This window comes from Kryptolebias marmoratus, linkage group LG8 (genome assembly GCF_001649575.2).
Source record: "Kryptolebias marmoratus isolate JLee-2015 linkage group LG8, ASM164957v2, whole genome shotgun sequence".
Lineage (NCBI taxonomy): Eukaryota > Metazoa > Chordata > Actinopteri > Cyprinodontiformes > Rivulidae > Kryptolebias > Kryptolebias marmoratus.
The window spans coordinates 8,029,116-8,041,519 of NC_051437.1; the positions used below are offsets into that span (position 1 = coordinate 8,029,116).

General features: G+C 41.8%; 1 protein-coding gene across 1 annotated transcript; it reads left to right on the forward strand.

The window, feature by feature from the left end:
* On the forward strand, positions 1 to 5,405 carry dazap2 (DAZ associated protein 2). Its single transcript, XM_017419271.3, has 4 exons — positions 1 to 156; positions 2,007 to 2,125; positions 2,332 to 2,580; positions 2,663 to 5,405. Exons 1-4 carry the CDS (start codon positions 144 to 146, stop codon positions 2,789 to 2,791), a joined length of 510 nt encoding a protein of 169 aa, XP_017274760.1. The 5' UTR covers positions 1 to 143; the 3' UTR covers positions 2,792 to 5,405.
* Positions 5,406 to 12,404: the final 6,999 nt, after the last annotated feature.

The window sequence follows — 12,404 nt, forward strand, 5'->3', positions numbered from 1 at the left end:
AGCGGGTGACGTAACCACATCCACAACAACAAGAGGCTCAGAAACAAGGAAGTGTCAAGCCGTAAGCTGAAACAAGGCCAAGACAAGACGCGCAGAGTTCCGCTCAATTCGATGTTCCTCGGCCTCCAGAACAGTCCGCAACAATGAATAACAAAGGTATGTCCTCGCGCCATGTCCGTTCGGTCAGCTAGCTGCCCGTTACACGACGCTGGCGCTGGAAGTCGAGGCGAGAGGCGCCCGTGGCCGTCCGGAGCTACGTACATAACAATACACTGACGCGCACTCCGAACCGAGGCGGCTCGGGTTCTGTTCGCGCCGAACCGTCACGTCTGCTTTCACGTCGCCCTCTTGCAAAGATAAAAAAAATAAAAATGAATAAAAAATAACGGTCCCAGTTTTCAGTCGGCTAACGTCGTCTTAACGGGCAGCCCCGACATGTTTTTGTTGTATGCTAGCAGTCTGCTGGAATTCATGACACATTTGGCGCAAGTACTTCTTGTTTTTGTTTATTTTCCTTTCAGCACATCTACACAATCTTGCCACACCAAAAGGTTTTTCTTGGGATTTTTACGCGTCTGATGACAGATCAGATGCTAATGACTGTAATCAGAATTAGCATAATTATTTTTCTCGCCTGATTACGCGTCTGATTAAAACATGGTTTTGGATGCTAACATGTTGGTGGAGTGCGATGCCTTCAGGGCTTGGTGTTTTTGTCTGTTCGTAAGACAAAGACACTAAAACTTAATGTCATTTTGTCCACGATGTGTCTCGTGTTTGCTTTAAATAATAACGTCTACTTTCCCAGAGGGTATTTCTGTGAAATAACAGATTCATTGTAGCTCAAGTCTTTTTACACTGGGACTGAGCAGAAATGAAACGTGCCCAAATAGGTCCAGCTTCCTCAAATTATAAATGCAATCAAAATGTTTTTGTTTTAAATTTCCTACCCATCACCTGGACTTACAACAGTTACCACATCATGGATCGAAGTATTTGAGCTGAATCCTGTAATTTTGCTTAATTGTTAAAAAGTTGTTTTCATTTACTTCCAGGAAAACTGGAAACCCTGAGATGGAACTTAAAGAAAAGGCTGTTTTCCCACCGCCTTTCTCTTAACGACGATGTGTAGGCACCAAATGTAAAAATTGGGACTTTAACAAAAGGAAAAAATGAAACTCAGATTTATTTCTTTTTATTTTAAGTCCCAATTTTTACATTTGTGTAAAATAATGACCAAACATAGAAAAAAAAACAGAAACCAACATCTGTTTTTTATATACAACACTTCACAATTGTTTTAAGTAATAATTTACCACACATGTAAGGGCAATTATTGATTAAACTCTTGTTTTTTGTTTTTTTTATGCTATGAAATGATAATACAAGCCTAAACTCGAAATCTTTTAAAGACTAAGAACCATTAACTGGAAGACAAAAATAAGGACTCAGTCTTTTTGATTTATTATTGTCAGTCACAGGTGAACGGTGTCTAATCAGATTTACTCCCTACAGTTGAGATAAATGGGTTTTATATCATCTCGATTGTCTCAATTAACTGTGCAGGGTTCACATGTTTTCTGACTCATTTTATAACTCATTTCCCACAAGAATATGGCGCAAGATTATATCTGAACGAGAAGAAATTTGTGCCATGGATAAATAAATGTATATATCATTTACCATTAAATTAAACACAGTTTGAGGATCAAATTTATCAGTAATAATTTCATGGATTTAGTTTCAAATCGACACACCTCAGCGTAATCGTACTTGAATGAGCAACTTAGCGCCGGTCAAAGGCGCTGTTAGGAATATTTAAAGCCCCCTGTTGTTGCAGGACACGTTGTATTTGCTAAATTCCTTCTTTCTGAAGCTAATGCGACGTGGCGGTAAGTGGGACTCGACTTCTGTCGCGCGCCTCTGGGGTCGTTTCCCCTCAGCGAAGCGGGTCAGAAGGCTAAGTGTTTGCTTTAAAGTGAAAACCTTGTTTTTTTGTTTTGCAGGTTCATATCCACAGCAGTCTGTGTACCCTCAGCAGAGCTCTGCACCTGTATACCCCCCCGCTATGCAAATGTCTCCTCAGGCACCTCCTTACTCAGACACGCCACCTGCATATTCTGAGGTAAGTGTCGCGACCACACGCCGAACGTTGTTCCCACGTTGCCGTTTCTGGCCGTTTACGTTTACCCCGTTAACGATCGGGGTCAGCCTGATCCAAGATGGCCAACGAAGCTGAACAGATATTGTGCTAAAGTTTGATGCCACGCTCTTGTTACTTCTCAACACAGAAGTTTGAAGCTAAAGTTTTAATTTCGTGTGTGTCCGCAGATATACCAGCCCAGATATGTGCTTCCACCTCAGGTGCCTGGTCAGGTGCCTCAGATGTCCTCCCCCTACCCTGGTGCTCAGGTGTATATGCCCATGCAGCCTCCCATGCAAGTCGGTCCGGTGGGCCAGAACGTCCCCATGGCCTACTACCCCATGGGGGCCGTTTACCCGCCTGGATCAACAGTGATGGTGGAAGGCGGCTTCGACGCTGGCGCTCGTTTCACAGCCGGCAGCAGCGTTTCCCTCCCCGTGAGTTACGAGCAGTTTTAAGCTTTTTAACCGATTTGTTTAAAGCTCCCACGTCGTTGAACGTGCTTCTCCCTTTCTCCAGCCCCCACCTCCTGGACACCCCCCTAACGCAGCTCAGCTGGCTGCCATGCAGGGCGCCAATGTCGTCATGACGCAGCGCAAGAATAACTTCTTCCTGGGTGGATCCAATGGAGGTTATACCATCTGGTAACAGCAGCTACTCCCTCTCCTTGTTCATGCCTAAACCGTGCCCTCCCCACCCGACCCCCCACCCCCNCCTCGTCCCAGATAAATCCCCAGTCCCTCCCCTTCCTCCATACGCCTTCCTCTTCAGGCTGCTTGGCCACGCCACAATACTGATATCACCTAACGGAATGTAATATTTTAGAGCCCTTGTGAAAGGTACAGTACTCCACTTCTGACCAAGAGATCAAACGATAACTGTCGCCACCTGGAGAGGACAAAAAAAAAAAAAGAAGAAAGAAAATTAAAAGGAAAAAAACAAAATGCAGACCTTAAACGTAAGAATCGTTCGCTAATTCTTCATTGGATCGAATCTCTTTTGATCACTCCAGATCGGACTTCTTTCAGGCCTCTGTATCTGTTCAGGAGACCCGTTCTCCTTTGATCGAACGGTCACGAATAACGCCGAGATGTTCTCGTACTCCTTGTCCAAACGTACATAGGTGAAACATTGAAAATACCAGACCCGCATTATATAGTTTAGCTGCTTTATGGTGAAAGTGAAACGCAAAGCGACAAAGTTACAGTACAAAGCGCAAATAAAAAGTAATCTCCACCTGTCTTTTATTTTTCCTTTTTTTTTTGTTTGTTTTGTTTTCTTCCCCTTCTTCTTTTTTTATTTTTTGAAAATCTTTAGTGTAGTTTAATTAATAGGTGTGTAATAGTTCTGTGTAAATACCAGTATGATGATCATGAGATGCTGCATCTCAGTTGTATAAGAATAAAAAATAAAAAAAAAAATAATAATAATAATTGGCATCCTGGATGCTTTTAGCTAGAATTGTCGTGTCTTTTGCACAGTATCAAAAAAAAAAAATACCACATCAAATTTGTTGCACAGTGAGCCGTCTGAGAGGCGGCTCCATTTTAATCTGTTGTACAATAAATAAATTTAAATCAAAAACATTAAAAAAAAAAAAGATTTAATGCAATATCTTAAGTGGTTTACTGTACCTTGTTGGGCAACTTGTAGATGAACATAGTCAAGTGCCAAAGAGCACTGGGGATAGCCCTGAATCGAAGCAAATTCACTTCAGTAAACTTAAAGGAAAGAAATTCAAAGTAAATCTAAATAGGAAGATGAACGGTAGGAGGTGGTTGGTGTAACATTTGAACCTCTTCTGTACTCTGCTTCACAGTCGGATACCCAGAGTTTATCACTAAATGTTTATTATGCACATTTTCTTTTTTTAATTTTGCTTATCACTTTGTATGATTTGGCATCAAACACATTTTGACAGTTCTCGTTCGGTTTTGTTTTTTTTGTTCAGAAATGTTGGCCTTTTCGGGAAGAGTTTATTAAATTTCTTTGACGTAATTTTAATTTTTTTTTATTTTTTCTCCTCCGTGTCAACATTGGAGGGATTCAAACACGAGTAGTCAGGTTGGTGAATTTGACAGTATAACCAATGAGCTGGTTGTACCAAAGATCTGTTCGGCGGCGACGTCCACATTTCACGGTTTTCCACGACGTCGGGACACGGTCCGCGTGTCGCCCCGCGTCCACGAGTTGCTGCGTACCTTTGCACCTTTTTTTTGCTGTTTTTTTTTTTTTTTTTTTTTTTTTTTTTTTTTTAAATCTGAAATGCACTGCTAAGCGAAACCGAGGAGCCCCAGGCGAGGGTCTACTTTCTTTCTACATCCTGTTTTCATGACGTTTTTAAAAATAAAAAATACACAAAAAAATAAGCTGTGACACTTTTTAAACGGTTTTAGATTAAAAAAAAAATACATCTAGTCTATTTTAAAGCGACGTGAAGACGTTCACCAGCCCGAGCGTGCGTGCAGACCTTTTGCAGTCTGTCAGCAGGTTCATGAAGAAGTTGTTTGTTTTTTTTTTAACCGCTCTGACGTCTTTCCACGATGCTGCATCCGGCGAGCGTAAATGAGGCGTTCAAGGCTCGACGAGTTATCAGTACGGACGTCTTCGTCTAGTAGTTGTCATTGTGGTGTGAGAGTGTTGCTGGGTATCCGACGTATGATTTCAACTTTTAATAGCTGTGGCTTCCAGAAGGCAGGCTGTCGCCGTCGACCCATATTTGATGATTTCAGTAGTTTGTTTTTTTTCCTCGGTCTTTTAACCTGCTTCATTTATCTGATGGATGTGCTGCTCGTACAAAAGGAAGCTGCCACACGTCAGGTCTTTTTCAGTTTTTAATTCACTCCTGCTGTCATTTCATACAGGCCACAGCTATTAAAACGACCAAACTGCAACCCAAAACTTATGTTGTTGTTTTTTTATTTTAATTAAATTTTCTGATTGTAAATCAATACAAAACGGTGACTTCATTCCAGCAATATGAAGTTGTTGCAACCTCCAGCTGACCAGTAGATGCTACGCCAACCACAGCGAGCAAACGTCTTTGCCCGAAGGATTATGGACATTTCTAGTTCAGGGATTCTCTCCGCAACATTTTGTAAAAAATGGATGTACGTACTAAAGTGGCCCGACGGACTTTGGTACACATTCTATCTTTTAAGATTACTAAAGGAGATGAGTGTCACTACGGTTTGCTGAGATGTGTCAAAGATGAAAAATGCTTTGGAGAAAAAAAAAAAAAGGAAAAATGAAAAAAAAAAAAGAACTTAGGTGCACTTAACTTTTTTATACTAAACTTAAAATTTAAAATGTAAGTTTAGAATAAAGGTTATTTTGGAAATTTGAAATGTGGCAAGTTTGTCCTTTTATGCACATGTGTAGACTTAGATTTACCCAACTTCAGTAGTGAGATTTTAGTACGTGTGTATTTGTTTTCCTTTCCTTTTTAAAAGCTCTGTCACAGCTAAATCATACTTTAAATAAAACATGCATCCTTGTTTCCAAATAATGTTGTAAAAACACAGATGATTTTAAACTTTAGGGAATACAGAAACAACACATCGGCCTTTGAAAGAACATCTTTTCCACATATATGCTCATTTTTTTGTTGTTGGTGCAGTCTTTAAAATAAAACCTATAAAGAAAAATCTGCTCACATCACAGCTAATTAAAGGTCTAGCACTCGGAGAAATATTACTCTCCGCCTTTTCTGCCAGAGTTTTAAAATCCGACCCGACGCTGAGAAGGGACCAAGCTGAAGTTCTGCACCATCTTAGCTCCCGGAGTACACGTCCGGGATGACGCCAGATTTTAGCTCAATATCTGTAAAACTGACTTAATGGTAGCCATTTTCATGTTGTTGGGGTTTTTTTTTTGTTTGTTTGTTTTAAGGTCGGTTGGCTGTAGCCACCTTGAATTGGATTGGCTCCAAAAGTTAATCAGCTGTAGATCCGATGAATAATTCCCTGAAAGTTTCAATAAAATCTGTCCAGTGACTCATGAGGTTTTTGCTAACAAACAAACAAGCATCCTTTCACCTCCAGCGGCGGGCGGTGGGGTCCGGTGACAACAGGTGAGTGATCCGAAGAACGGGCGCACGGGTCGGTTTCTTTAAAAACAGAAAAACTGCGAAGGTTTAAAGTGCAAAGATCGATAAAAGAAGAAATGGGACGGCGCGGAAAAAACGTATTTAAAAGGACGAGAAACGAGAAAAATCCACGACTGTGGCAGAGAAGAACCACGGTCCGGTTTCTGCAGTCCTGTTCCAAACTGCTTAAGGAGGGATGAAGAGCATCAGAGGAGTGGAGTTCCTTCAATAGAAAAGAGTTTTGTTTTTTTTTATGTTTTGGTTTAAAGGCCATACACACATACAGTAGATCTCATTGCTCAGTGTTTTCCTGTTTACATTTCTTTTTGTTCTTTGTCATCTAATTACTTCTGCGTACTTTGGGCTGTTTTAGCTGTTCGTATACCTAAACGTTCAGCTCATTCAGGAGAGAAATACATTGTTAAATTATTCACTTCAGTCTGATGGTGTCAACATGCCATGACAGGGTGCTGAGGGACGAGCTGTGGCTGTATGAGGACATCTGGAGTGGCAGAGAAGTATGATAGTCTGGTACAGGACATGTATGAGGACAGCAGGACAGTGGTGAGGTGGGCTGTAGGAGGTGGGAGTGCATCAAGGATCAGCTCTGAGCCCCTTCTTGTTCTCTGTGGTGATGGACAGACTAACAGATGAGGTCAGACAGGAATCCACATGGATGGCAGGTGGAGCAGAGAGGCTACAAGGAGGTCAGAGGTCACAAAGGTGCAGGACTTCAAGGACTTCGGGTCCACTGTCCAGGGAGACAGGAAGTGTGATAAAGAGGTGAAGAAGAGAGTCCAGGCAGATTTGTGACAAAAGGGTGGCAGCAAAGGTCAAAGGAAAGGTTTACAGACAGTGGTGAGAGCAGCCATGTTGGATGGTTTGGAGACAGTTGGACGGACAAAAATACAGGAGACAGAACAGGAAGTGGCAGAGCTGAAGATGTTGAGGTTCTCCTTGGGAGGGACAAGGATGGACAGGATTAGGAATGAGGTCATCAGAGGTACAGCACAGGTTGAAGGACTGGGAGATAAAGTTAGAGATGGTTTGGACATGTGCAGAGGAGGGACAGTGGGTATATTGGTAGAAGGATGTTAGAGATGCAGTTGCCAGGAGAAAGACAACAATGCAGTTAGAGAGGACATGGAGGTAGATGGAGTGAGGACAGAGGACACAGAAGACAGAGTTAGATGGAGGAGGGTGACTCGCTGTGGCGACCCCTGAAAAGGGAAAAGGGAACAGCTGAAAGAAAAAGAAGTCCAATGGAGTAAACATATTCTGCATTATACTGAAAGGTGATGTGTGTGGAAGATACAGGGAACTAAAGGCCGAGCATTCCTTGGAAACTTTGCATGCCAACGTTTTCAACAAAGATGTTGCACAATCTAACACTGGAAGTATGTGTTAGGGATTATTGTCAACTACGATCACAACTAATCTGAGCTCAGTATCTGTAAAAAAACAGACTGAGTTAGTAACACAAACACATGTTTGATAAGGTGGATCAGCTGTAGCGGCCATCTTGAACCAGGTTAAGTGTGAAAGTTCATCTGCAGGTGTGCATTCAGTGACTTTTCAGTTTCGTTGAACAAATGCCCAGTAGGAATTCGGGATTTACTCTGGAAAATGAAGACTTTCTGATGTGTAAACTGTGTAAGAAATGAAGAAAACAAAGACCATTAGGGTCACCATGGTAACCACACTCCCCAACATCAAAATTAAAAAGGCAGGTAGAACCGCTGAGTAGAAAGTAAACCCAAAACAGGCACCGGGCAAAAACAAGCTGTACTAAAAATAAAGCAGCAGAAGCGTCTGATCATCACATCCATATTTCTGTGGATTCGACAAGTTCAGAAGAGCCTTTAGTTTCAGTTTTTAGGAGGAAAATCTGAGCTCGGATGAGTTCAGTCACATGAAGTCCAACTTTCTGTAACCTGCTTAAACTTTAAATGTTTCTTTTGTGAAATACGTCTGAGCTGTAGAGCTCCAAAAGGGTGTGTGAGAACAGCGCCTTCGTACATGTGAGAAATTTTTTCCTTTTTTTTTTTTTGTTTGTTTGTTTGTTTGTTTATGCCAAACTCCGTACTGCAACCTAAAGTCACAGCGTCCTATTCCTGATCCCACTTGGATGTATTTTTGTAGTTTTCTCTAAAGCTGAGCAGGAGCAGTGAATTTAAAATCCTATTTAACAAATTAAAAGTTGTGCTGAAAACAAAACCAAATACGTTAAGATTATTAGTGAAACAAGCTAATTTTGTGTATCTTGTATAGAACTTTTCTGTGACACAAGAGCTTGGTCCCATATTTGATTAAAAAGAAAAAGAATCCGTTGCACGTCATACATTTTGGAGTTTAAATGTTTTTAAATTACTCCACACTTTAATTGAAACTTCACAAAACAGTGGGACTTAAAGAAAAGAGGTCAGGAATTAAGTGTTGGGTATCTGAAATCTGCTCGGCCCGTGTGAAGACTTTTCAAAGATGGAGTCAAAAACAACACCGTCACACTTTAATGGTGCAGCTGAAGAGCTTCAGTGGAAACCTTTACTGCATTCTTTTCTTTAAAAAAAAAAGGGAAGTCCTCAGTAACTACGATCTATTATAGAAATCCAGATGCAACAAAAGCAACAATGACAAATAAGGATTTCTGATTTTTGCATTTAAAAAAAAATGCTATAAAAGAATGGGAAAAAAAAAAGTAACAGCCCACACAAGTGTCGTAACATTTGAGAATAACCCAAGATGTCAGATTAGCAGACTAATCTGACTGCTGCTGCTGCCCGTCTTCTGATCTCAGAGCCGCAGACATCTTTTAAAAATCCCGCCACCTGTTTCCCCCCCCCGCTGACCTCGGCTGTTCGGCGGCGCGGCTGCCGTGCCTCGCCCGCTCCGCGTCCGTCAGCGCTCGCGGCTGCAGCCCGACTTTGGTTTCACTCGCATTCCTGGGACGGTCTCTGAAATACTATTCCTTTCTGCCAAAATGTGCAGCCTTCCCCTAAAAAAAAAACAGGCAAATATAATACCCCACCCACACCCCATCATCTTTCCCTCGATAGCTCGTTTCCCTTTCACCCCACAGTCACTTCCTCCCGGCTCAAATGAAGTACTCCTTCTTCTCGCTCATGGCCTGGTTTCTGAAGTCCTCGTCGGGGTCCTCTCCCGGAGCCAGCTCCCCCGTCGTCCTGTACTGGCCCTTCTTGTGGCAGTAGTACCGGTAAAGCAGGAAGGCCATAACGGCGACAGTCAGCAGGATGAGAGAGATAACAACTGTGAAAAACAATAAGAGTTTTAAAGAAATACAATAACTTCCTAATGTTTGTAGAAAATCCTCAGAGAGGCCAGGAGCCGATACCTGCGATCACTACGAAGTCTGAAGTTGCGGGGGCAGCTGTCGTGATCACTGAGAAGGACAGAGTCAAACAGAACGATGATGCATCGTGAAATGACCCGTGATGGGATCAAGTGAAACAGTCGCAGCTGTCGTCTGCCACCGCCGCAGAGCGGGAGTTAACTTCTGCCACATCTGTGACTGCGGGGCAGGTCCAGAAACAGGCCGCCAGCAGCAGGAAACAAAAACAAAGAAGTGTGGGAGTTACCCTGAGTTACGGTGGTTTCTGATCGGGTGGGAAGTGTTGACGAAGACCCTGTAACTGCAGCTGATTAAAAGAAGAAAACAAACACATCAGTGCTGATTAGAAACCACAAACTCCACGTCTGTTTGCGGCTCTGGGAGGTGAAGTCCGCAGGTCTCGTGTGCTCACCCTCTGTCACATTCGTGCCAGCAGACGTCGGCGCTGTCGAGTTATCCATATCTGTACCTGGAAGATAACGGAGCACAGTGAAGAAACAAAGAAAACGTCCCGACGCGCTATCTCCAGCAAACAGTCCGAGCAACTTGTGCAAGAGCGGACTGCGTGCCGTGACGGGGTAATCTGATTATTCAGGCGTGGGACTGAAACCAACACTTCAGCTCTCTGTTCATTTCACAGTACCCTGTGACGCAACGGCACGGGAAGTAAAACACATTAGGATTAACAATCAGTCATTATTCTGTTGCCAACTTTAATCTTTATCGCAGGACTCTGTTTTTGTGGCCTTTCAATGAATGCATTTGCTTTAACAAAGAATAACTCACATTTTTCCTCCTTTCTTCAAGAGTTTTATTGCACTGATTGAAGCAACTTTACACCAATGCCACCCATTAACCATCCTCCCTCTCACTTTGATTTTAAGGCGTTTTCATGTCACCTTTTTGTTCCAAGTCTGATATTCACAAGGATTACAGGAAGACAAAGGAAAAGCCTCATCAACTGGAACAACCACATATTTCATATCTGCTTCAAAAAGTGACTTTAAACACATTTATTAAACTATCAAAACAGCTGGTTGATCGAGCTTTAGGTAGAATAACACAGGAACTGAATCCATTTAATAAACTGTATGAACAGGAAAAACAACAAGCTTTAAGGCCAACAGGACAGCCTGAACTTTAACTGAGCACATAATGGACTTCTTGTGTCTTGTTAGGCTGGTTTTATTTGGCTAAAACACTAATTATGAGGAAAGAAAAACTAGCTGGACTTGAAGTTAAAAGTTTTTCCGACATTGTAGCTCCACATTTCCTGCCTCGTTCAAACTTTCTGTCAGTGAAAACTCTGACCTTTTACAGGCAGACGAACTTCTCGGAACTCGCTGCTCGCTAGCAGGTCGTTTCTTTCTTTCTTTCTTTCTTTAGGCACAAAGCTTCATTAGAACCAGCAAACGGAGTTAACTTCTCTCCCCCCGCCACCCGGGCGGGTCCTGTTCCCTTCAGAGCAGCTGGCTCGTGAGCCTCTTACCTGCGGACGAACCGGACCCAGCTCGCTTCGGTCGGCGGAGAAAACTCTCACCGGCTTTGTTATTGAGTGAAGTTGGAACTTGTCACGCTCCCCCGGGCCGTCTGCTGACACAAAACAGTGAGTACAGTCAGGGTGTTTTTTGTTTTGTTTTGGTTTTTCTTCTTCTTCTTTTTTGGACGCCGCACTCGAGCGTTAAAAGGCAACGCACGCGCTCCGTTTCCGCCCCTCCTTTTCCTCCCTTTCTCTGAGCCCAAAGATCGTCTGTGGAAGCGATGCGCGACTCCTGCGGTTTTAAAAGGGACGTTCACTCCGCTCTGCTAAACATTGTTTATTTATTCATTTATTGTGTGAACGCTATTGTTTCCTTTTTATTGTGTGAATGCTTCACACTATTGAGATCCTGTTTCTCTTTATTATTATTATTATTTATTATTATCGTTACTTTAACTATTCTGTACATTTTTCAGGATTGTTCTGCTGTTTTTAAGAATTGTTCAGGTGTTTTTAAGCATTATTCTGCTGTTTTTAAGGATTTTTAGCTATTTTTATGGATTGTTCTGCTGTTTTAATGTCTTTTCAGGTGTTTTTATAGTTTGTTCTGCTGTTTTAGGGATTTGTTTCGAATTGTTAGGATTTGTTTTACTGGTTTTAGGTTCTGTTCTGCTTTTTAGGATGTTTTCAAAGTTATTTTAGCTATATTTTTCAGAATTGTTGTGCTGTTTCAACGATTGTTCTGCAATTTTAAGGATCATTCTGCTATTTTTAAGGATTGTTCTGTAGTTTTAAGGGTTTGTTCAACCTCGTTTCAGCTTCTTCAGCAACTTTCAGCAGTCATTTATCTGTTTTTGGCTGCAGCTTCAACTGTTCAGAACCAACTTGCATTGACATTTCAGCGATTAAAATAGTTTCAGCTTCTTTAGCAGCTTTCAGTCAAATCATTCAGCAAAAAAGCATTCACACTGCATTTTCACAGGAAATGCGATTTCTCTAGTTTTTATTTGCGTACTTTATGCTGTCTTAGCCGTTCATATATCAAAGTGTTCAGCTCATTGAGGAGCTGGCTGCTGACTTTTTTTTTTTGTAACTTTCATACTTTTTGAAACATTTAACTTTATTTACAGATATTTTCCCCAGAGAAATGCATTTGTATCTCCTCAGTTCCTTCAAAAACAACACTCCTTTTCAAATCTGCTTCAGCATCCTTGCTCTATTTTTAGTTTTCGTATGACACTTTTAGTTTTTAGCTACTGTTCAGCTTTTAACTAGCTTTTTTGCTATCTGGCCTTATGCTACTTCTAGCTTCTGGCTAGCCTTTTGGTACTTTTAGCTAGCCTTT

Bases quoted from the DNA above. Each gene is read 5' to 3' on its own strand.
- dazap2 (XM_017419271.3), top strand. The intron at 2,126-2,331 runs GTAAGTGTCGCG...GTGTGTCCGCAG, and splicing joins CGCCACCTGCATATTCTGAG to ATATACCAGCCCAGATATGT. The intron at 2,581-2,662 runs GTGAGTTACGAG...CCCTTTCTCCAG, and splicing joins GCAGCAGCGTTTCCCTCCCC to CCCCCACCTCCTGGACACCC.